Genomic DNA, 21,539 nt, shown 5'->3' on the forward strand with positions numbered 1-21,539 from the left:
GATTAAAATATTTCTGTGTTGTTTTAAGTATACATATTGAACAAGTGAGAAGCAAACTTATATTAAAAAAAGATAAAAACATTAAAGAAGCCCACAGTAACACGTGACTGATTAATTTTATTAACACACAAATGTACATGTATTAGTCGTCTCTCAGCTGTCACTTTGATCAGCATCAGGTGAAAAAAAAAATATATATATAGGTATATTTTTTACGATAAAATAATCAACAATGAATTCCAACAATGATCAGCTTGATCAAGTGAAACTAATCAACTGGTGCAACAAAGACATATTGCCAATACTTAAAAATTGTGTTGATGATAATTTAAATAATGTGACACTGGACATATCAGTACCAAAAGATTGTCATTATTTATCAACAGTCTATTTTTTAAATATAAAAATTAAAGATGAAAATAAATGTATTTATACAGTGATTAAAAAGCCAAATGAAAATTCACCATTGATCAAAATATTAAATCCATATAAATTATTTCACAATGAAGCTTTGTTTTATAAAAAAATAGCTTGTTATAATAAACAATTTCCTAAATGTTATTGGAGCTCAATAGATGAAGAGAATATTAACAATACATTGATAATATTAGAAAACATTGGAACATTGGGTTTTAAAATATGTCCAAGTCTGTATGACATTCCATTTGAGTATGTCATTTCTGGAGTTCAAGAGCTTGCCAGGTTCCATGGAATGGGATACACCATGAAAATAAATCAACATTCAATAATGGAAGAGATCATCAATGATATTCAAGAAGCTAAATATACACCGGATAATTTTTATTCAACGTATTTTAATTTAATATCAATGAGACCAATTAAATGGCTACGTGAACAAAATTATGATGTAAAATTTTGTAATAAAATGGAGCATTATATGAAAAATGCATATCAATATTTTATTTTAGACTTGATCAAGCCAATTGAACCACTGGCAGTAATTTGTCATGGTGATTTTACAAGAAATAATATTTTATTTCGAAAGACAAATGATATTATTGAGCCTAGATTAATTGATTTTGCTATGATGCGTTATGCATCACCAGGCATTGATCTATCAACATTTTTATTTTACAGTGTTTCGAAAAATGACAGGAAAGAAAGATTCAATGAAATATTTAAGGCTTATCATGATGCCTTGATTAAATATCTTAATGATGAAAATATTAAAATTATAGATTGTTTTTCTTATGATAATTTAGTGGCAGATTATAAGCATCATGTTATGTTTGGATATATTATTGCAATATGTTTTTTGCCAAATTTTTATGGTATTTGTAAAATGTCAAATGCAATGGTTGCCAGTAATTATGATCCAGCAAAAACATATACAGTCAGTAATATTGGCAATGCTGGTGGTGATGAATTATCGAAACGATTTGCTGAAATGTTGATTGAAATTCGAGAGCTCGGTGGTCTTGATCATCTTGAAGATTTGTAAATTAAAATTATAAATTATCTAATCAAGCTATGAATTAATTTACATTTTATCAAGACCAATATTGCTATTGTTGTTAAATAAAAATTAAATAAAAAATGTATGTTTAAATAATAAATTATTTAAATGTATAAACCATTAAGATATTGTTTTTTTTTTACATTTAAATTTATTTTATAAATTGTTTGTGATTTTTTGTAATTAATAATTTATATTTTACTTATCTTTAGTTGAATGTCGTTACTTTTAATTTTTCACATTACTATAATGATAAAAGTTAATTTAAATTTTAAATTAAGCTATTAAATCATGGAAATTGGGATTTATTATCAGTGAAAAATATAAAAATTCATGATAACAATTTAAATAAACATAATAAAATAAAGCAGTCAAGTTGCAATTTTTTTTCCAACAACAACGAGTATATATTTTCATGTCATTGAAAAATCAGTATAAATATTTTTAAAAAAATAATTTTTTTAAAATGAATAAAAAACTTGATAATGTAAAATTACACGAATGGTGTAAAAACGAAATAATTCCAAAAGTTTCTCAATATTTTTCAACAGAATGGAAAAATATTGAATTAAAAATTCATCTACCAAAAGATAGTTATTACTTGTCAACTGTTTATTTAGTTGACATTAAAATTATTGATAAAAATGAATACATAAATGTAGTAGTTAAAACACCATCAAATATTGAAGATAAAAAAAATCTATTGACAGTTCGTGAACAATTTTACAATGAAGTGTTATTTTATAATAAAGTAGCTGTTAATAGTGATGTATATCTTCAACTTCCAAAATGTTTCTATGCTTACAATAATCAGGAAGATTATCAAGATGGAATGATCATCATGGAAAATATTGCATCACTGGGTTATGCAATGTGTCCAGACTCATATAATATTCCATTTGAATATGTTATTTCTGGAGTTCAAGAAGTTGCCAGGTTCCATGGAATGGGATACTCCATTAAAACACGTGATCCAGATAATTTTTTTACTATTGTTAGTGAAATTAAAAGTGCATTTGTATTTTTGGGATGTTTTTTTCCTGTATATATGAATTTAATATCAATGAGACCAATTAAATGGCTACGTGAACAAAATTATGATGAAGAATTTTGTAATAAAATGGAGCATTATATGAAAAATGCATATCAATATTTTATTTTAGACTTGAACAAACCCATTGAACCACTTGCAGTAATTTGTCATGGTGACTTTACAATAAATAATATTTTATTTCGCAAGACAAATGGAGTTATTGATTCTAGATTAATTGATTTTGCTATGATGCGTTATGCATCACCAAGCACTGATTTATCAACATTTTTATATTTCAGTGTTTCGAAAAATGACAGGAAAGAACGATTTAATGAAATATTTAAGGCTTATCATGATGCCTTGATTAAATATCTTAATGATGAAAATATTAAAATAATGGATTGTTTTTCTTATGATAATTTATTGGCAGATTATAAGCATCATGTTATGTTTGGATATATTATGGCATTATTTTTCATTCCAAATATATTAGGTTTGATCGATTTGGCAAAGACTACTTTTGATAATGATACTGATCCACTAAAAGTATTTGAAAAGACAGAAAATCTTGGTGGTGAAAATTTATCAAAACTTTTTGCTGAAATGTTAATTGATATTCGTGAATTAGGAGGTCTTGATCATCTTGAAGATTTATAAAAAATGAGAAATGCATGAAGAAAAACAAATTTATAAATGATACGACAAATATTGAGGAAGGTGTCTTTAAACAACCGTGTAATAAAACAAACAGCAGCCAGCACACATTGTTGTCTGTGTGGTTAAATAAATAATAGTAATATTATCCAAAATAAATAGACTTTTTTTTGTTATTTTAATTTATTTCGAAACTCAAATATCAATAATGACTATGATGTTATCATTAAAAAAAAAATAATCATAATATATACATATGAATTTAATTATTTAAATAAAATGTTTATTATTATTTCATTTATTTTACATGAATTTATTTAATTTATAATTTGTCAATAACTTGGTTTTAAAAAAAGTTGACTGGTGTAAAAAAAATGTATAAAATCGTCGACCAGTAATCATTTATTTCAGTACTCACCGATCGAGGAATGATAATGATAATAATAATTATTAATAATAATTATTATTTATTGCACATTAAATTTTAATACTGATACTATGCTGTTGGATCTTTTCTCATCAATGCTAAATCTGATTCCATCATATCCTTGACAAGTTCCTTTAAAAAAATAAATAAAAAAATTAAAGATAATATTTTTAAACTCCACCTAAATAACAGAGTAGCATAGGGGTAAAGCTGAGGATAATTTAGGGACACACTTTTATAAATTATATTAATGTTTTCATAGAAATTTACCTCAAACGAAACTGATGGTTCCCATCCAAATTTCTTTTTGGCTTTTGTTGCATCACCAAGTAGTGTATACTAAAAATAATAAAAAAATAAATAAAAAAATATTTCTACAATAATAATTTTGTAAATGAAAAATAATAGTAAACATACAACTTCAGTTGGACGAAAATATTTTGGATTAACACGAACAAGTATTTCACCAGTTTCTTTATTTTTTCCAGTTTCATTGATTCCTTCACCTTCCCATACTATTGTCGTTCCAACATGATTAAATGCAGTTTCAACAAATTCACGTACACTATGGCTTTCACCAGTTGCAATAACATAATCTTCAGCTACTTCTTGTTGTAACATCATCCACATTGCCTAACAAAACAAACGCAAAAAAGGTAAAACAATCTTAATTAATTTATCTAATTAATAAATATTATATATTTTTAGTTTTTAAAATTTTAATAATTACTTTGACGTAATCTTTAGCATGTCCCCAGTCACGAAGTGCATTTAAATTACCAAGTTCTAATACATCTTGTGCACCAAGATGTATTTTAGCAATACTACGTGTTATTTTTCTAGTTACAAAATTTTCACCTCTTCTTGGACTTTCATGATTAAATAATATTCCATTACATGCATATAAACCATATGCTTCACGATAATTAACAACAATCCAGTAACTATATATTTTGGCACATGCTAAAACATAACAATAAACATATTTTTAATATTAAACAATTAAATATAAATTAATAAATTAATTACCATATGGTGAACGTGGATAAAATGGTGTATTTTCATTTTGTGGTATTGATGAATCTTTACCACCAAATAATTCAGATGTTGATGCTTGATAAAATTTAACAATTTTTTCTAAACCACATGTACGTATTGCATCTAATAATCTAACTGTTCCAATACCATCAACTTCACCAGTATATTCAGATAAATCAAAGCTAACTTTAACATGACTTTGTGCAGCAAGATTATATATTTCAGTTGGTTGTACTGTTGATATAACTTTAACTAAACTACTTGAATCAGTCATATCACCCCAATGTAATTTCATTTTTTCTTGTCTATGACTTTTTGGATCAGCATAAAGATGTTGAATTCTTCCAGTATTAAATGAACTTGCTCTTCTTATTATTCCATGTACTTCATAATCTTTTTCTAATAAAAATTCAGCAAGATATGAGCCATCCTTAATTTAACAAAAATATACAAAATTAATATTACATATTAAATTATTAAATCATTTTTTTTTTTATTTACCTGACCGGTGATACCAGTTATCAAAGCAACTTTACGTTCTTTACTTGTCATATTTTTTTTAATTTATTATAACCTTTAGTTGAATAGAAATTTAAAAAATAGCTGTATCTAAAAAGTAAAAGTCATTAATTAATTTTAAATTTATTAATTATTTAAACTAGCAATAATAAATAACAATAAATAAATAAATAAATAAATACTGTCTTACCAAAATTAATTGTTATTTTTTATACTCGTCAAACAGGCGAAATGAAAAATATCATATAAAAACTGACTATGTAAATACTGCCACGTTTGTAAAAATGTTATCATGTAAAATATGATGATGAATATTTTATTTTCCTCTATTATTATTGATAAGAATTGTTGTGTTGAATTGATAAACACTCCAACACACACACTCATACACAATGTCAAATGTCAATTGTGTTTATTTTTTTTTTTCTAAACATGGCGGATAATGTTTAGAATTAAATTTTAGCGCCATCTTGATTATTTATACTTGACGTAAACACACACTTGAAAAAAAGAAAAAAAAAAACAATAACAATAAATAAATTAACTTATTGCGCGTGTACTTATTTTTATATCACACTAACAGCGTAAATTAAAATATCTAAAATTAAATTTCAATAACAATATTTATCGAACCGAAATAAATGAACAAAGGTTAATGTGCTTTTCTACATGAACTCTCATCATCAATAGTTTATCATATTTAATTTAATCCAATTGAATCATTATTAATTAGATAAATAAATTGCCAATTTTATTGGAAAGAAATCAAATTTAACCGGTAAGTTTATTGATGACAATAAACAATTATAATAAATAAAGTAATTATTGTTCTACGTTGTTATTTTTGTTTCGAATAAAATGTGTGCTAATTGTTGTTATTTTTCAGATAAACAATGGAAAAAAGTGATAGTATTTTTGCTATGAGGCAAATGAGACTTGATGAAAATAAATATCACAGTGAATTTTGTACAATTAATGATTTTGATGATGCCATTGCTACTTTATTTGAGGTGAAAAAAACAAATGTTTATACAATTGATTTTTTAAAATTAATATGAACTTTATTTATACAGGAATTTGAGGCATTAGAAGGACCATTGAATATTAATTTCGATATCAAAACAGCAGATGGTTTAAAATCATTATTTGTTGTATTAATGAACACATCATGGAATTTAATTCACAAACACAGAGGATTAATGAGAAATCATGATAAATTAAAAGAAGAACATTGTAGAATTACAAATGATAATTCAAATCTTCACGTAAGTTTTTAATAATAATATTTACTTATCTTAATTTAATAAAATAAATAACATTAAAAATATATTTTAAATGCTGCATTAATAAGGAAACTTGGTGAGAAAATAATCAAATGAATTATATTTATTTATATAAAAATTACAATATTAATATATTAATTAATTACAGAATCAAGTAAAAAGATTAAAAGAAAAAATTGAAAAAATGGACATTAGTTTGTATGAATCAAAAGAACGTGAACGACAGCTAAATGTTAAAATAAAAAATACAAGCTGTGATTTAAAAAAAGAAAAAGATGAAGTAAATATTTATTATCTTAAAAATAATATAAAATAAATTAACAATAAATTATATTAATATTAATAATTATTATTTTAGAATGTAAAATTAAAAAAACAATTACAATCAAAAGATGTTCAACATGTTCATGAACTTCGTAGAGTACAACAAAATGGAAATAAATTACAAGATCAATTTCGAAAATCAGCTGGTAAATATATTGTTATTATATTTTAAAAAATTATAATAGATAAAATATTTTAATATAAATAATTTTCAGGAACATATATACCACGTTCAACAGTATCAAAAAATTATTACACTGAGCAAGAAAAAAAAGTGTGTACATATCAAAAAACAATATCTCGTTTAGAAGAAAATAATTGTTTGATGCTTCAAGAAATAAATGAACTTAGAGAAGCACTTGAATTGCATGGTATTGAATCATCTGGTTCATCAGCAGATGAAACACAAACAATATCATCGTTGTCATCATCATCATCATCATCAGACAAAAATTGGTAAGTTATTATTAAATAAAATTAATAACATAATATAAATATAATTTGATAAAATCATACATGAACAATTACTTGTGATCTTTGGACACTTACAATCACCAGCAATACATACAGTATTATTAATAATACGTAAATAATATGCTGTACTTTTATTTTCTGTATATATTATCTCAGTTGGTAATTTATTATCATAACTATTTGTTGACATTGATGATAATCTTAATGAACTTTTACCATCAGCACAATTATTTTTCATAGTAATACGTTGACGTGATACAATATTAATACTAACATTTGAAAATATACAATTACTTATTTTAGATATTTTACCTTGTATCCACATATCACTTGATTTTTTAAATTCAAATGTCGAATTGATAATTTCGATTGTTGTAAAAAATGCAAAATTCATATTTTCTTTGATATTATGAATTATTGTATCAATTATTTTTAATGTATCAGCATCACCAGAAAAATTTATACCAATCATATTATCAATTGTCACATTTTTTAATATTAAATTACGTATATTTAAATTTGTAAATTGTTCATCAAAATTAGTAATTCGTGAATTTTCAATTTTTAGTAAATCAATTTTTGTTATATTGATAAATGTATCATGGCTTATACGTGATATTATACCAATATTTTTTAATTCAATTATTCCAATTGTTTTTGACATAAATGTTGGCTCAAATATTAATCTTTTACTTATATTTTGTATTTCAATGTCACGTACTAATTTTGCATTTGGTTGATTTATCAAATTTATATTTGCTGATGAGCATGATGATATTTTTAAAAATGTCAAATTTTCATAATTAAAATTTTCTGGTAAATTAAATTCCTGCAAGAAATTAAAGACATTATTAGGATTAATTTGAAAGCTTTTTATTGAGCCTAATAGACAAAATGCTTAGAACTTTTTCTATCAAATAATAATCGAAATAATTAACTCACTTCGAAATTGGTACATCTGCAATTCACTAAAACTCCGTTTTCATGTTTGCAATTATCATTTATAATTTTTGACGACACAAAGTTGAATAAACATACACAAAAAATTAAATAATTTAATTTTAATTTCATATTTTTAATATTTCGAAAAAAAGAGATATATGGTAAATTGAATTTTTAATTTTTTCTTGAAAATTTAAATTTATTTATTTTTTGTTTATTTAATAATTAACATTATATTTGTTTAAATAAAAAATAATACTAAATAAATCAACAGTATACATGGAGACACGTCTGTTCTCTCAACAGATGTAATTTTTTTTTTCTCAACTGCTCGAAATACGCTTGGGAAAAAAAAAAAATATTAAAAATGAGAAATGAAAGAAAAAAAAAATAAAAAATCTAAAATTATGATTGACATGGCTTTCGTACCGCTTTTATCGTGAGTGACATGCATGGCAGTAAATATTATGATAAAATGTACTTACTATTGGACATTATTTACTTAAATATATTTTTATTATTATTATTATTAATAAAATTGAGTCAATGGGATTGGGATTAGCCGACCGGATGTTTAATTTTATACCGGAATATTAAACGTGATTTAAAAAAGAAAAAAAAAATCTATTTTATTAAATATAAAATTCGTTTTTAATTAATTTATTTATTATTTTATTGAGCATTTTTTTATCATTTATGATTTATTTTTTATTAATAAAATTATTTATTTGTGTAAATATTTTTTTAATATTAATTTAAAATTTAAAATAATATTTTTACAATTATAAATTTGCTCCAATTCTCACACGTTTATCTTATATTTTTTTTTCTATAATTTTAATAATTGTTTTTTTTTTCTCTCTCTCTCTTTCATTCTATTCAATACGATTTAATTTTTTTAATTAAATTAAATGTTAACAATTTATTTAATCAATTAATATTTTATTTTTTTTCATTCCAAATTTCAGTCTTAAAAAATATCTATATTACTATTAATATATTTTTTTTTTTAGATTGAAATAAATTATTTTATTAATTTTTTCATATCAAATAGTTTATTTATTATTTAAATTAATTATTTATTTAACAGAAATATTTAATTCTGTACGTCTTTGGTTACACACAATATTTTTCCAAATTTTTTTTAAAATCTTAAAGCTAAAATCTTAAATTGTTATTAAAATATTTTAAAATAATAATTAAAATAGTTTTAATGGCAATTTTTAGTTATTTATTTTCTTTGGTATATCAAATTGATTTAACAAGAAAATATAAATATCTGTCATGTTACAAAAATTTATTTAAAAAAAAAAAATTCAATAAAAAAAACGAAAAAAAAAATGATAATAATAATTTTAAAAAATTAATATTATAATTTTAATTATTTAAAATGTATTTTTTAAAATAATATTAACATATTGGTTAACAATATTTTTTAAAAATTATGATTCATGAAATATTTTTTGAATAAATTCTTTTCTTTTTGTTGTGACAATTGTCAAGGGTAATTGTCCATTGTTATTTTTAACATTTGTTTGAGCACCTGTTTTTATCAATTGCATGCAAATATTACTTTGTATATTTAATGATAATTCGTCTGATAATAATGCAATCATATGAAGTGGTGTATTATTATTTTTATTTTGAATATTAACAGCATCACAGCCATTTTTTTCCAACAATGCCTGGAATAATATAATTAATCAATTTTTTAAAATGTTTAATATACCAATATTATTATAATTAAATTATTCTATTGCTTACCTGTACAAGTATTGGATCACAATTTTTTGAAATTGCAATATGAAGTGCTGTATTACCATTTGTATATTCTCTAATTTTACAATCACAACCCCTTTCAATAAACAAACGAATAATTTCTATTGTACTTGTTCCCCTCTTTGATGGATCATGTGCTTCAACAGCAACATGAAGAGGTGTCTTACCTGTTGAATAAATAATTCAACATCAATTTAAATATATCTCAAAAAAAATAATTAAAAACCTATAGCAATTTATCAACTTACCATCAAAGTTACATTTCGATAAATCAAAAACTGATTTCCCTTCAATTGTTTTTAACGATAAAAGTTCAATCAATACTGGCTTGTAAGCATCACCTTTTTTTGCAAGCTCATGTATCAAATTATTACCCTGAAAAGGTAAATTTTTTGATAAATAAATTTAATTTTAAATTAATAATATTTATTGATAACTACCTTGGTATAAATTGGACGACTAATGTCAATTCCTTTATCAACCATAACACCAGCAAGATAACCAGCAACATAATACATTTTTGGATAATTTATTGATGCAATATAAAGTGCATCTTGACCATAATTATTCATTTTTGTTAGACCATCATGTATCATTGACAATCTCTCAACAAGTGGTACTAAAAATTCTTTCTTTTTATTAAATTCAATTGGATTACCAACGAGACACATCAATTTTGTATAACCATCATCATCAGCTCTTGATAATTCTTGTATTGATACTTGTAATAAATCCTTCATAGCTCTTGCAACATCACAATCATTTAATTTCGATTTTAATATTTTACTCGATGATATTTTTGGCATACTCAATGATTTCCATGGATCATATTTATTTTTTTTTTGTTTCATTGTTTTGTATTGTTTTTGTTGTTTCATTGGTTTTGGTATTTGAAAATTATTAAATAACTTTTTATTATTTTCATCATACCATTTTTGTTGTTGCTGTTGATTAATTTTCAATTCAGACATATTTGTTTGTGTTGTTAAACTATGATAATTATCATTATATAATGTATTATTATTATTAACAATATTATATTGATTGTTCAAATAATTTGTTGATATAATATCTTCTGTTTTAATTTCTAAATCATCAATAACATTATCCAAATGATTAATATCAATTTGATTTGTTAAAAAATTATCGAAATCATTATCATAATTGAAATTATTATTTTCTGTATTATTATAATTATTATCAATTGTTGATAAATTATTATAGTCTTTGTATTTATATTCTAATTTTATGTCATTTAAATTTTTTATATCACATTCATGATTTTTTTCATAATTATTATCATTATTATTATTATCAATATAATTATTATTAATATTTATTATTTTTAATTTATCATTAATATTATTTGTTGTTTCACAATTTTCATACCATGTTGATTGTTGAAAATTATCAAATTTTTCTTCATCATTTTGATTATCAATTAAATTTTGATAATTTTTTGGACTTGGTGTATCACATTGTGAATAATTTGATGATGATGATGATGATTGTGGTGTTTTACGATAATTACAATGATAATAATTTAATTTACGTTGTATTGGTGATGATGTATTTGATAAATTAATTGTTGTATTTGGTGAATCCATATTGATTAATGATAATGGTGTATGTGGACGACTTGATGTATAACTTTGTGAATTTGATGTTTGTTGAAAATAATTACTTGATACTGGTGAATCTGGCCAATTTTCTGAACTTGTTGATGGTGATGAATTTTGATAATTTATTGTTTCAGGTTGTGCTTGTTGATAACTATTTAATATGTCATTTAATGGACCATCAAATTCATATTTTTCTTCTACTCCATTATTATTTATCTGTTTAAAAAAAATATAATAATTTTTAATAACATAATTTATTAACGTAATTTATTTTTGTGTTGACAATTACCTCGTTTATGTTGTTGTCAAATTGGCAAGAATTATTAACAGATAAATAATTGTTTGTTAAGCTTTCTTGAGTCTGTTGACAATTTGTTAATTTATCTAGACTTGCATTAATTACACAGCAGTATTGTGAATTACTGTATATTTTTTGTGCTATATCAAGATCTATTTGTTCAGCATCAAATGAATTATTATCATAAAAATTATTGTATGGTTGTTGTCTTGAATATACCATTTGTGATCTTACTGGACCTTTTTCTTGTAAATCGTCATCGTCATCGTCATCAGACTCAGACTCATCTGATTCATCATGTTTCGTTGATAATTTAAATTTACAAAAGCTATTGCTGATATCATTCAAGTTATTGGATAATAAATCATCTGAATCAATTTGTTGTTCATAATCAGATGATGATGATGAAGATGATGAATCAATTGATTCAAGTGTTGATGTTTTTGATTCTACTGATACTTTACGTCTTATATTTTCATCGTCAATAATTTTTTTATTAAAATATTTTTCAATTTTTTCATTTATTTCGGAACATGATTTTTCTAATCCAGAATCTGATGATGTTGTTGAACTTTCAGAGCATGTACTTGATGCTGAACTTGTTGAACATAACTTTTTTTTTAATATTTCAATTTCAGAATCCATTTTGAAGCTATATAAAAAATATAAATCAATTTAAATCAATTATTATTATATTTTTTATTAATCAAATTTAATTATAAAATTAATTTATTTACCTGTTGAAATTGTGGTTGATATAATTGTCTGTAAAATTTTTAGATTCTTTTCATCACATCTGAAATAATAATATTTTTTTTTTTTACAATATTTATTTTATACAGAGAGACACGAGACATTGTATCAAATTAAATAATTTTTATCATTTTTGATAAATTTTATAATCAAAAAACAATCAACTGTCTTGTATATATTTTAAATATAAAATAGCCTGATTAGAACTGAAAAAGTTGTTAAAAATGTCCATGAAAAAATTAATTTTAAAAGAATCCTTGAACAAATTGATAAATAATTATAACAAAAAAAAAAAAAAGATTATTAATCTCAAATATTTATTCGATTACGTCTTTTTTTATATATATATTTTTTAAATATATTTATAATTGAAATAAATATTTAGTATTTATTTTATTTTATTTAAATAATAAAGAAAAAAAAATAAACAATATAATGTCATTCTAAAGAATATGCAAATTATCATTTTAAAATCAAAACGAAAAAAAAAAAGGAGTTTTTTTTTTTTAAAATAAATTTAAATTACTTTAAATCAACGATACTTTTTTTTATTTATCTTCTTTAAGTATACCTTATTTTTTTATATATATAAATTAAACATTTTGAAACAGAGAAGAAAAAAAAAAAAAATGGTAAATGATAAACCAAGATGTGTTTAATTTAATATGACAATATATTAAACTGATAAAAGAATTAAAAAAAAAAATTATATTTTTTCGATATTATTTAAATGAAAAATAATAATAAATAAAAAATTTAAAAAATTTTTTTTTTACTTTATTATAATTAATTAATTAATTATCAATATATATGCAAAAATTAATGATAGTTTACAGTTAACCAAAAGATGTTTCGCATAGACACATATTTAATGTTTTTTTGCTAATTAATTTACTTCTGCATAAATAAAAAAAGTAAAAAAAAAAAAAGCATAATAATATTTTCATGTAATTTTTATTAATAATAATTAAACATACCTCTTTCAATTTGATCCATTGATTGACTGTGATTAATTAATTTTAAATGTAAATTCTTATTTGTTTAATTATGATTTTGAATAATAATTCCAGTTGTTTTTTTTTAGCACAATTCAATAAAAAGAAATTTTTTATTGTATGAAAAAAAATGTTTTTAATTTGATAAAAAAAATTTTAACAACGTCATGTAATTTTATTTATCTTATAATTAATAAATACAAAAATTATTAATTTATTTTTTATTAACACTTGTTATCCCAGAAATTTCGTATTATTCGAAAATCGAAATATCGTAATAATTTCGATAATTATTTTAACTTTTTAATTATATTTATATCTTTATTATTGATTGATAATTAGAAAATGTGTTTTTGCGTATTAAATAAACTTAAACGTTGCACAAAATATAAAAATATGCCTTGACATAAAACCGGTCCGATTGTCTCTGGTCTGTTAATTTTTATAAAAGCAAACTTGATGTGTTTATTCAACAAGTGTTTGGTGGGGAAACGCGCTTTTTATATTAAAATTTATGCGCATGCGTATCTTTTGCTACGTATTGTCCATTATTTATAAACAGTCTTAGCAAATTATATATATATTTTTTTTTTGCAACTTTTTTTTATCAACAACTCAATGTGTTATAATATACACCAACTGTATCAATTACAAATTATCTTGATTATTTTTTTTAAAATGTTGAATAAATTTTTTTTTTCGAAAAAAAATACCTTTAACATTACTTTTTATGAATTGAATTATTAAAAATTTTTTTTTTTCAAATAACAAACAAGCCTTGATTAATCTCAATTGATAAAATTATTAAAAAAGTTAAAAATTTTATTGAAAATAATTTTACACCATTTAATAATATAATTTCAAACGAAAATTATTTTAAAAATTTCACCTGAATTATCAAACAAGATATGAATAATATTTGTAGAAAAAAAAAAAAAAAAAACTCGATCACGAGTTGATGATAATGCGTGATAAAAAATTATAAAAAAAATATGAATCATTTTTATTGAAGTAATGAAAAAAAAAAATCTTGCAAGATGAAAATAAAATAATAATCATTAAAACACATGCTGCAATCAATCATTAGATGTTTATATATTTAAAAAAAATTTTTTTTTTTTTACTATTTAATATATTTATTAATTTATCAAATCATTTTTGTTTATAAATTATTTTTATTTACTTGATTTCATTATTAATTTTAAACTATGAATTATACTTGCTAATTAATTAAAAGTATTAAAAAAAATTTATCGAGTTAATTAATGTTCATGACGTCAAATATAGTTGAAGTAATTACACGGAATTTTGGTTTGTGGTTTTTATTAAAAAACCACAATTAATCGTTAAACATTTATTCACGTGCAACGTAAATAATTACTTGAATAATTTTTTTTTTCTTACATTTATATTTTTCTTTTGAAATATAATCCTTTGTCTGATGTGAATATAATCGAGTATTAATTGCTCAATTAAAATTACAAAATTACATTTAATAAAGTTTATTTATTATTAATGACCTATGTCAATGTATTCTGTAATCCATCACTATTTTTTCAACTATTTTTTTACTCGGTTATTTATCTTATAAATTAACAATTTTCTTTTTTTTTTTTTTTTTCGTTATACTTTAAGTATTGATTATCATGAAAAATGATTTTAAAATTGCATGATGATAATGACAATATTGACAAGGACAATCGGAATTTCCAATAATTGTAAAACAGGTTTATTATAATTTTGTATTTTTTTTTTTTTTATTGTTTATTTTTATTTAAAAAAAAAACACACACACACAAACACCAAGAATTATTATTATTATTTATTTTAAATATATTTAGTTATAATTTTAATGATAAAAAAAAAAACAAATTAAATAAAGATTTTTATTTGTAAATTTAATCATGAAAAAACGTGATAAAATAATTAATCTAAGTAAATTTTTTTTTTTATTTTTAACTCTTAAATTTATTTAGTCATACAATGTAAATCTGTTAACTACATTTTTTTTTTTTTTAAATTTAAATTTATTATTTATTTTTAAATTAACTATTTAAAGTCGTCGAAAAATGATACGATGTAAGAAATTGGATCAATTTTATAGATCACCCAGATTAAAAATAAATATTTAAAAAATTTAAATATTTGATCGATGAATATCATCCTGAAACAAAAAATTTTTTAACATTAAGCTTTTTAGAAATATTATCAAATATTAAGGTCATTAAATTAACCCGGATATTATCTAGTGTCGAAAGAAATTTAAAAAAAAAAAGATTTTTTTTCTTATCGACATTATATCTGTTGAATATTTACCTAACATATTTTAGCTGTGTATTTATTTTTATATTAGCTTGTTAAATAAGATCGTCTGGTCTCGTTAGGAAATTATCAAAAATAATTATTATTACATGTTTTTGAAACAATAAATACATTATTTTTTTTACTAGAAAAAAAAAAAATTACAATTCAATTTTTCAAGAATTGAACGGTTGAAGCCTGTTTTTTTATTATTTTTTTTTTTTTTCTATCTAATTATTCGTTAAAAATTGTCTATTGTGAAATACATAGAAATTAAGCTTATCTATATCATTGAAAATAATAATTTTCTTCTATATTATTTAGCATTTGACCTTAATGTTATACTTATGACTCTGGGAAATTCATAATTTTCATGATTATTATTTGTTTGTGATAAAGCTTTGGCATGTTATTTTTATATTTTTTTCAAAGCTATGTCTGTATAAATGGCTAGTTCAAGGCTTTGAAATATTATCAACAATGTTTATTTAAATATTGTATAATTATTTATTTAATTCATTCGATTTTTTTATCTTTTTTCAAATAGATACTAGTGTTATTTATAAGGAAAATAAAAATACAATAAATATAAATAAATCAACTAGATACCCAAGTCCATTGATTAAAGAAAAAAAAAAAAATATTAACAAACAAACAATACAAATTTAAATAAAATATATATTTATTGTTAAAAAAAGGTATTTTTATATTTTTTTTCATTTTTTTAAGTCGATCAAAATTATGATTTATTAATATATGAATGTAAATTTTTTTTTTTTTTTTTGAATTATACTTGTCTTATTTTTCATTGATTAAAAACAAAAATTTTTATTTTTTTTTAAACAAGATAAATTTATTTGTTTACGGTTATTGATACGGCTTTCAGACATTCAAAGTTTTTGTTTAAATAATCACGTGTTTACTCGCACGATGTTTTTAAAAATTTTTTTTTTTTATTTCTTAATGACGTTGTTCAAAGGTTTATCATAAAAAAAAATTTTAAAATAATAAATTGATGTGCATTTGTTAATGATTGTTTGTCAATAAAAAAACAAAAATATATATGATAAATAAAAAATCAATGAATTTGTAAAATATTTATTTGTCAATGAAAAAAAAATAAAATAATTGAAAAATTAAATTATTAAAGATGGCAATATAAATATTTAATTATTGAAAAATAAAAATATATACAGACGTCGGTTGAGCTTTTTAAATGAGACAACAAAATTTTTTTTTTCAAACAGAATATCTTGATTTCTGTATGACGCAAATAGTGACTTTAAATTTTTTTTTTTTTTTTTAAACTGAATAAATAGAAACTCGTTGAATATTTTTATGATAACAGGTGAATTGGTTCATTCAAACAAACCGTAATTACATGTAATCAATTGATAAAAATAAATAGAAAAAAAAATCAGAAAAATTATTAGCTTAAAACTCATAACTAGCTAAATGATTCAGTCTGATTCAGAAAAAAAAAAAATGATATCATGATGAATCTTCAGGAAGTCCTGTATTTTAAATTTTTATCTAAAAATAAAAAAAAATTCATGATGCTGTATATAATTAAATTAATATTTAATTTTTGATAAAATAAAAAATATTAAAACAAAAAAAATAAGATAAGACTTCCTGGAGGATTCATCAAATTTTTTAATGATATCATTTTTTTTATGATAAATTAGGCTTATTCATCTGATTTTATGAATTTTAAATTATATTATCAAGCTAAAATGATTAAATTTGAAACATTGTAAGAGCTTGAAATAAAAAAAAACCCGAAAAATATGATGCATCAATATTTGACCTACTTTATATAGCAGTTGACAACACACCCCATCGACCAAACTTGTAATAAAAAATTTTAAATAAAAATTATTCTGTGTATTGTCAACCTCCTGAGAATAATAATTTTAAATAATATATAAAATGTAAAAATTATACTGAGTGATATTTTTGTTTTTTAAAAATCCACAAAAGTAAGTTTTACATTTTTTTTTATCTTCAATTTTTATTCTATATAATCATGTCACGTTTGTTTGTATATACATGTAGCTATATTATCATCATTTGCAATTTTTTATATTTTTATTTTTTTCATTCTACTGAAGGTCATTTTACTGGGATTTCCATTTCTAATGAATAAAAAAAAATAAATAAAAAATATCCATCAATTTTATCATAAATAAATCATTTAAAAAATAAAATTAAAAAAAAATTTGATAAATAAAATAAATAGCAATAATAATTTAAATTCTTTTTAATTAATAATTTTTATTTATTTATTTTTCATTGTTTTTCCAATCTTGTTAACTTAGTAGATAAAGAAAAGAAAAAAAGATTCTTTGTTCTCAATAAATTTTCGTATGATAATATTCTTATCATACCTCATTTTTTAAATATTTATTTAATAAATTTTTTTCTTACCTTTGTAAGTGTGCCTTTGCAACTGGTAAATTGTCCATGCTCTCATTGAGTAGATATACTTTTGCTCCAATAAGACAATTACTAAAACAACAAAAAAATTATTTCATAGTAATTTTAATTTATTTCTATAATTTTAATTAATTATTATTAATTACGTAAAATATTGATTGATATCAAATGTTGCATATTCATATCCAAATGTTTCGATATCAGAAGGTGGTACATCACTCAATAAATTCAATAATTTATCATTTTTAAAATGCCATGAATTTGTTGTAAAATGTGACAATGCACTATTTGCAATATAAACTTTTCTCTGCAATTTAACAAGCCTAAAATATAAAAAATAATTAAATTCTATAAGCATATATTTAATCAATTTATTACAACAATCTTACATTGTTTTTTTTCCACTTATTTTTAATATACCATCAAGTATAAGTGATGGTAAAATATGTAAAATTAATACATATATAAAAAATGTAAATCTTGATCGTACATGTAGTACATCTGGTTTCCAAATAATACCTTCTAATGGATATGTTTCTTGACAACGAAGACCAAGATTAGCAACTTCTTCCAATGATACACTTTTAATATCAGCTGATGAACAATTATACACATGTACTGCTGGATCAGCAGTAAATCTTAAAATAAAAAATTTCTTTTTGATTACATAATAATAATAATGATGATGATGATGATAATAATAAAACAAGATAAATATCTTTTAAATTGCAAAGATAATAAATAAATTAAATTATAAAATCATTGGTTAATTGAATTTTTATATTTACTTTTTGAGGCCACGTTTCCAACTGGCAGTTATCATTGCTTTAATTGCAACATCAACTGGTATAAAATCAGCAGATATTTCAGGATCAGATAGTACAACTTTTAATACACCTTTACCACCACCAATCATTATACCAACTGGTCCATTAAAATTATCAACCCAACCTGGCATTGGTTCAGTCAATGTTGATATTACAATTGATGGTCTAAATATTATTGCTGGTATTACATGTGAATAATCATTAACAATTTGTTCAGCAAGTCTTTTTGTAAATGTATATGTATTTGGAAAATTTCCTAAATATCTAAAAAACAATAATAATAAATAATTTATTTTCATAATTAAATTATATATTTAATAGTATTACTTTGGTGTTAGGGTTTTTAAAATTTCTTCATCAACTGTTTCAGCAATTTTTATTGTTTTTTTCCAATCAACCTCTGATGGATAATGTTTTTCTTCAACAATTGGTTTATCAGCTTGAGTATAAGCTGTACTAACATGCATAAAAACCTAGGAAAATAAAAATAGTCAAGATTAATAGTTACATCAACAAATTGATCATCAATAATTACCTCAAGTTTTTTCATTTGTGCTGCAAGTATACATGCATCACGTGTTGATCGCGTATTCATCATAACAGCTGTTTTTAAACTATCATCAAATCTAACACTTGCTGCTGCATGAAAAAATATTGATACTCTTTCAATGAGAAATCTTCTTTCTAAATCACCAATACCAAGACCTTCTTTCATAGAATCACCACTAACAACTATTAATTTACCAAATACTTGTGGTTTTTTTTTTCTCAATCTATCAAATATCTAAATGAAAATATATTTTTGTTATTAATTATATGAATAAATAATATATAAATTTACACTCACTGGTAATGTTATCATATTTTTAATTCTGTCATTAATATTAACACCTTTTTTAGGTCTCATTAATAAAAATATTTCTCGAATATCTGGACATGACCATAATAATTTCTCCACCAATATTTTACCCATAAAACCAGTACCACCAGTTATAAATACACTTTTACCAGCATAAAATGCTGGTATTGATGATTCAACATCTACTTTATTCATCTATTATAAATTTAAAAAATTATTTATTAATAATAAACAATATATAAAATTGACAAAAATTAATAATAAGTTAGACCTTGATAAGAATGAGCTTTGAACGATGTGAAATCAAATAACTAAATGAATCGAATGTATAGTTTTAAAGTTGAAAAAAAAAAAAACATACCACAGGAAGTGATTTGAGATTTCTTGTAAATTAAATAATTAATATTTTCGTGTTAAAGTTCAATCCTCATTAATATGTATTTTTTTTTTAAATACAGCGCTTTAAATGAAGGGCAATGATACATATTTAATTTTAATAATAGACTATTATTATTTTTATTATTATTTTTAATAAAAATAAAATTTATTAATTCTTTTGTTTCAGTATTGCCTGACCACTGATGACATTTTATTGGAAAAATGGAAATTTACAATTTATGATAAGCTATAAATCTTTACGGTAGTTGTTTTTTAATTCAACTTTTTTTTAATTGAAAAAAAATTATTCAAGTGTTTTAATAATCGTTTGTTTGTGATTTTTTATTTTTTTTTGTATAATAAATTTTTTCTTTTTTTTAATGATACAAGATTTTTTGTTTCACATTAAATTGTGGTTATATTTGTATGTATTTATTCAAGATTATGTGATTTTGATTTCTAGAATTATTCAATTGTATTTACTAATTTTTCATTATTATTATTATTTTTTTTTTATTTTAAACTTTATGCAATGTCAGTTACTGAATTACTACGAATTGTTTTTTTTTATAATTCAAAGTTCAATTGAAAATGTTTAATTAATTTTAATAAATATATTTTAATTGTATTCATAAAATTTAAATTACTGTACAGTTTCTCATTATAGTTTTTTTTTTTTTTTTTTTTTTAGTTTTAAATTATAATGTAATTATTTGTAGTTAAAAATTAATAATTTATAAAAACGTATCTTTTTTTTTTTTTTTGTAGTAGAATTTGTTGATAAATAAAAAATAAATAAATATGAGTGAAGATATGAGACTTGAGTGTTTTGAATTTGATGAAATTTCTAAAGTATCTGAAATAATTTATCAAGAATATGAGGAAGAAGAAGAAGAAGAAGAAGCTAAATTGAAAAATAAAAAAATAAAAACTAAAGAAAAATCACGTTTTTCAAAACTTGTATATTTCATTATTATTTTTTTTTATTTTTATAAATTAATTTCAATTATAACAAATTATTTTAAAACTAGTTTTTAATATTTTTTTATTTTTATTTCAGCTACAAGAATGGCAAAAATTTAAGGTAATATATATTTAAAAATAAACAATTTTATTT

At 21.4% G+C, this 21,539-nt stretch overlaps 6 protein-coding genes across 7 annotated transcripts; 3 read left to right on the plus strand and 3 right to left on the minus strand.

The window, feature by feature from the left end:
- The first annotated feature begins 162 nt into the window (after positions 1-162).
- On the plus strand, positions 163-1,462 carry LOC122856175. The gene has a single exon (XM_044157869.1). It carries the CDS (start codon positions 233-235, stop codon positions 1,460-1,462), a length of 1,230 nt encoding a protein of 409 aa, XP_044013804.1. The 5' UTR covers positions 163-232.
- Positions 1,463-1,978: 516 nt separating this feature from the next.
- On the plus strand, positions 1,979-3,167 carry LOC122856177. The gene is made up of 2 exons (XM_044157870.1): positions 1,979-1,983; positions 2,072-3,167. Exons 1-2 carry the CDS (start codon positions 1,979-1,981, stop codon positions 3,165-3,167), a joined length of 1,101 nt encoding a protein of 366 aa, XP_044013805.1.
- Positions 3,168-3,328: 161 nt separating this feature from the next.
- Positions 3,329-5,544, minus strand: LOC122856854 (GDP-mannose 4,6 dehydratase). Its single transcript, XM_044158726.1, has 7 exons — positions 5,339-5,544; positions 5,131-5,238; positions 4,621-5,059; positions 4,322-4,554; positions 4,009-4,224; positions 3,862-3,930; positions 3,329-3,723 (listed from the first exon to the last, which is right to left on the minus strand). Exons 2-7 carry the CDS (start codon positions 5,179-5,181, stop codon positions 3,661-3,663), a joined length of 1,071 nt encoding a protein of 356 aa, XP_044014661.1. The 5' UTR covers positions 5,182-5,238; positions 5,339-5,544; the 3' UTR covers positions 3,329-3,660.
- A 161-nt stretch (positions 5,545-5,705) lies between these two features.
- Positions 5,706-21,505, plus strand: LOC122856868 (afadin- and alpha-actinin-binding protein-like). The gene is made up of 8 exons (XM_044158745.1): positions 5,706-5,926; positions 6,035-6,158; positions 6,222-6,413; positions 6,580-6,711; positions 6,790-6,901; positions 6,971-7,211; positions 20,610-20,684; positions 21,483-21,505. The coding sequence occupies exons 2-7, from the start codon at positions 6,042-6,044 to the stop codon at positions 20,617-20,619; spliced, it is 804 nt and encodes a 267-aa protein (XP_044014680.1). The 5' UTR covers positions 5,706-5,926; positions 6,035-6,041; the 3' UTR covers positions 20,620-20,684; positions 21,483-21,505.
- On the minus strand, positions 8,820-14,078 carry LOC122856760 (GATA zinc finger domain-containing protein 14-like). Its single transcript, XM_044158570.1, has 7 exons — positions 13,601-14,078; positions 12,608-12,666; positions 11,862-12,522; positions 10,391-11,788; positions 10,199-10,325; positions 9,936-10,117; positions 8,820-9,856 (listed from the first exon to the last, which is right to left on the minus strand). The coding sequence occupies exons 3-7, from the start codon at positions 12,513-12,515 to the stop codon at positions 9,614-9,616; spliced, it is 2,604 nt and encodes an 867-aa protein (XP_044014505.1). The 5' UTR covers positions 12,516-12,522; positions 12,608-12,666; positions 13,601-14,078; the 3' UTR covers positions 8,820-9,613.
- On the minus strand, positions 15,346-20,388 carry LOC122856803 (putative fatty acyl-CoA reductase CG5065). 2 transcript variants are annotated; one of them, XM_044158657.1, is made up of 9 exons: positions 20,316-20,388; positions 20,033-20,239; positions 19,721-19,969; positions 19,513-19,658; positions 19,147-19,449; positions 18,748-18,996; positions 18,505-18,681; positions 18,350-18,430; positions 15,346-15,782 (listed from the first exon to the last, which is right to left on the minus strand). In XM_044158657.1, exons 2-9 carry the CDS (start codon positions 20,237-20,239, stop codon positions 15,668-15,670), a joined length of 1,527 nt encoding a protein of 508 aa, XP_044014592.1. In that variant the 5' UTR covers positions 20,316-20,388; the 3' UTR covers positions 15,346-15,667. The 2 variants fall into 2 exon arrangements, with proteins under 2 accessions (XP_044014592.1, XP_044014593.1); XM_044158658.1 differs by lacking the exon at positions 20,316-20,388 and having other exon boundaries at positions 15,590-15,782; positions 19,721-19,958; positions 20,033-20,137.
- Positions 21,506-21,539: the final 34 nt, after the last annotated feature.

Source organism: Aphidius gifuensis, linkage group LG5 (assembly GCF_014905175.1).
Source record: "Aphidius gifuensis isolate YNYX2018 linkage group LG5, ASM1490517v1, whole genome shotgun sequence".
Classification (NCBI taxonomy): domain Eukaryota; kingdom Metazoa; phylum Arthropoda; class Insecta; order Hymenoptera; family Braconidae; genus Aphidius; species Aphidius gifuensis.

Bases quoted from the DNA above. Each gene is read 5' to 3' on its own strand.
- LOC122856175 (XM_044157869.1), top strand. From the start codon at position 233: ATGAATTCCAACAATGATCAGCTTGATCAAGTGAAACTAATCAACTGG.
- LOC122856854 (XM_044158726.1), bottom strand. From the start codon at position 5,181: ATGACAAGTAAAGAACGTAAAGTTGCTTTGATAACTGGTATCACCGGT. The intron at 5,060-5,130 runs GTAAATAAAAAA...TGTTAAATTAAG, and splicing joins TAACTGGTATCACCGGTCAG to GATGGCTCATATCTTGCTGA. The intron at 3,931-4,008 runs GTATGTTTACTA...TATTATTTTTAG, and splicing joins ATTTTCGTCCAACTGAAGTT to TATACACTACTTGGTGATGC.
- LOC122856868 (XM_044158745.1), top strand. From the start codon at position 6,042: ATGGAAAAAAGTGATAGTATTTTTGCTATGAGGCAAATGAGACTTGAT. The intron at 6,159-6,221 runs GTGAAAAAAACA...TTATTTATACAG, and splicing joins CCATTGCTACTTTATTTGAG to GAATTTGAGGCATTAGAAGG. The intron at 6,414-6,579 runs GTAAGTTTTTAA...AATTAATTACAG, and splicing joins ATGATAATTCAAATCTTCAC to AATCAAGTAAAAAGATTAAA.
- LOC122856760 (XM_044158570.1), bottom strand. From the start codon at position 12,515: ATGGATTCTGAAATTGAAATATTAAAAAAAAAGTTATGTTCAACAAGT. The intron at 11,789-11,861 runs GTAATTGTCAAC...TTTTTTAAACAG, and splicing joins TTGACAACAACATAAACGAG to ATAAATAATAATGGAGTAGA. The intron at 10,326-10,390 runs GTAGTTATCAAT...TTACCTTTTCAG, and splicing joins GTCGTCCAATTTATACCAAG to GGTAATAATTTGATACATGA.
- LOC122856803 (XM_044158657.1), bottom strand. From the start codon at position 20,239: ATGAATAAAGTAGATGTTGAATCATCAATACCAGCATTTTATGCTGGT. The intron at 19,970-20,032 runs GTGAGTGTAAAT...ATTTTCATTTAG, and splicing joins AAAATATGATAACATTACCA to ATATTTGATAGATTGAGAAA. The intron at 15,783-18,349 runs GTAAGAAAAAAA...TTTTTGTTTCAG, and splicing joins GCAAAGGCACACTTACAAAG to GATGATATTCATCGATCAAA.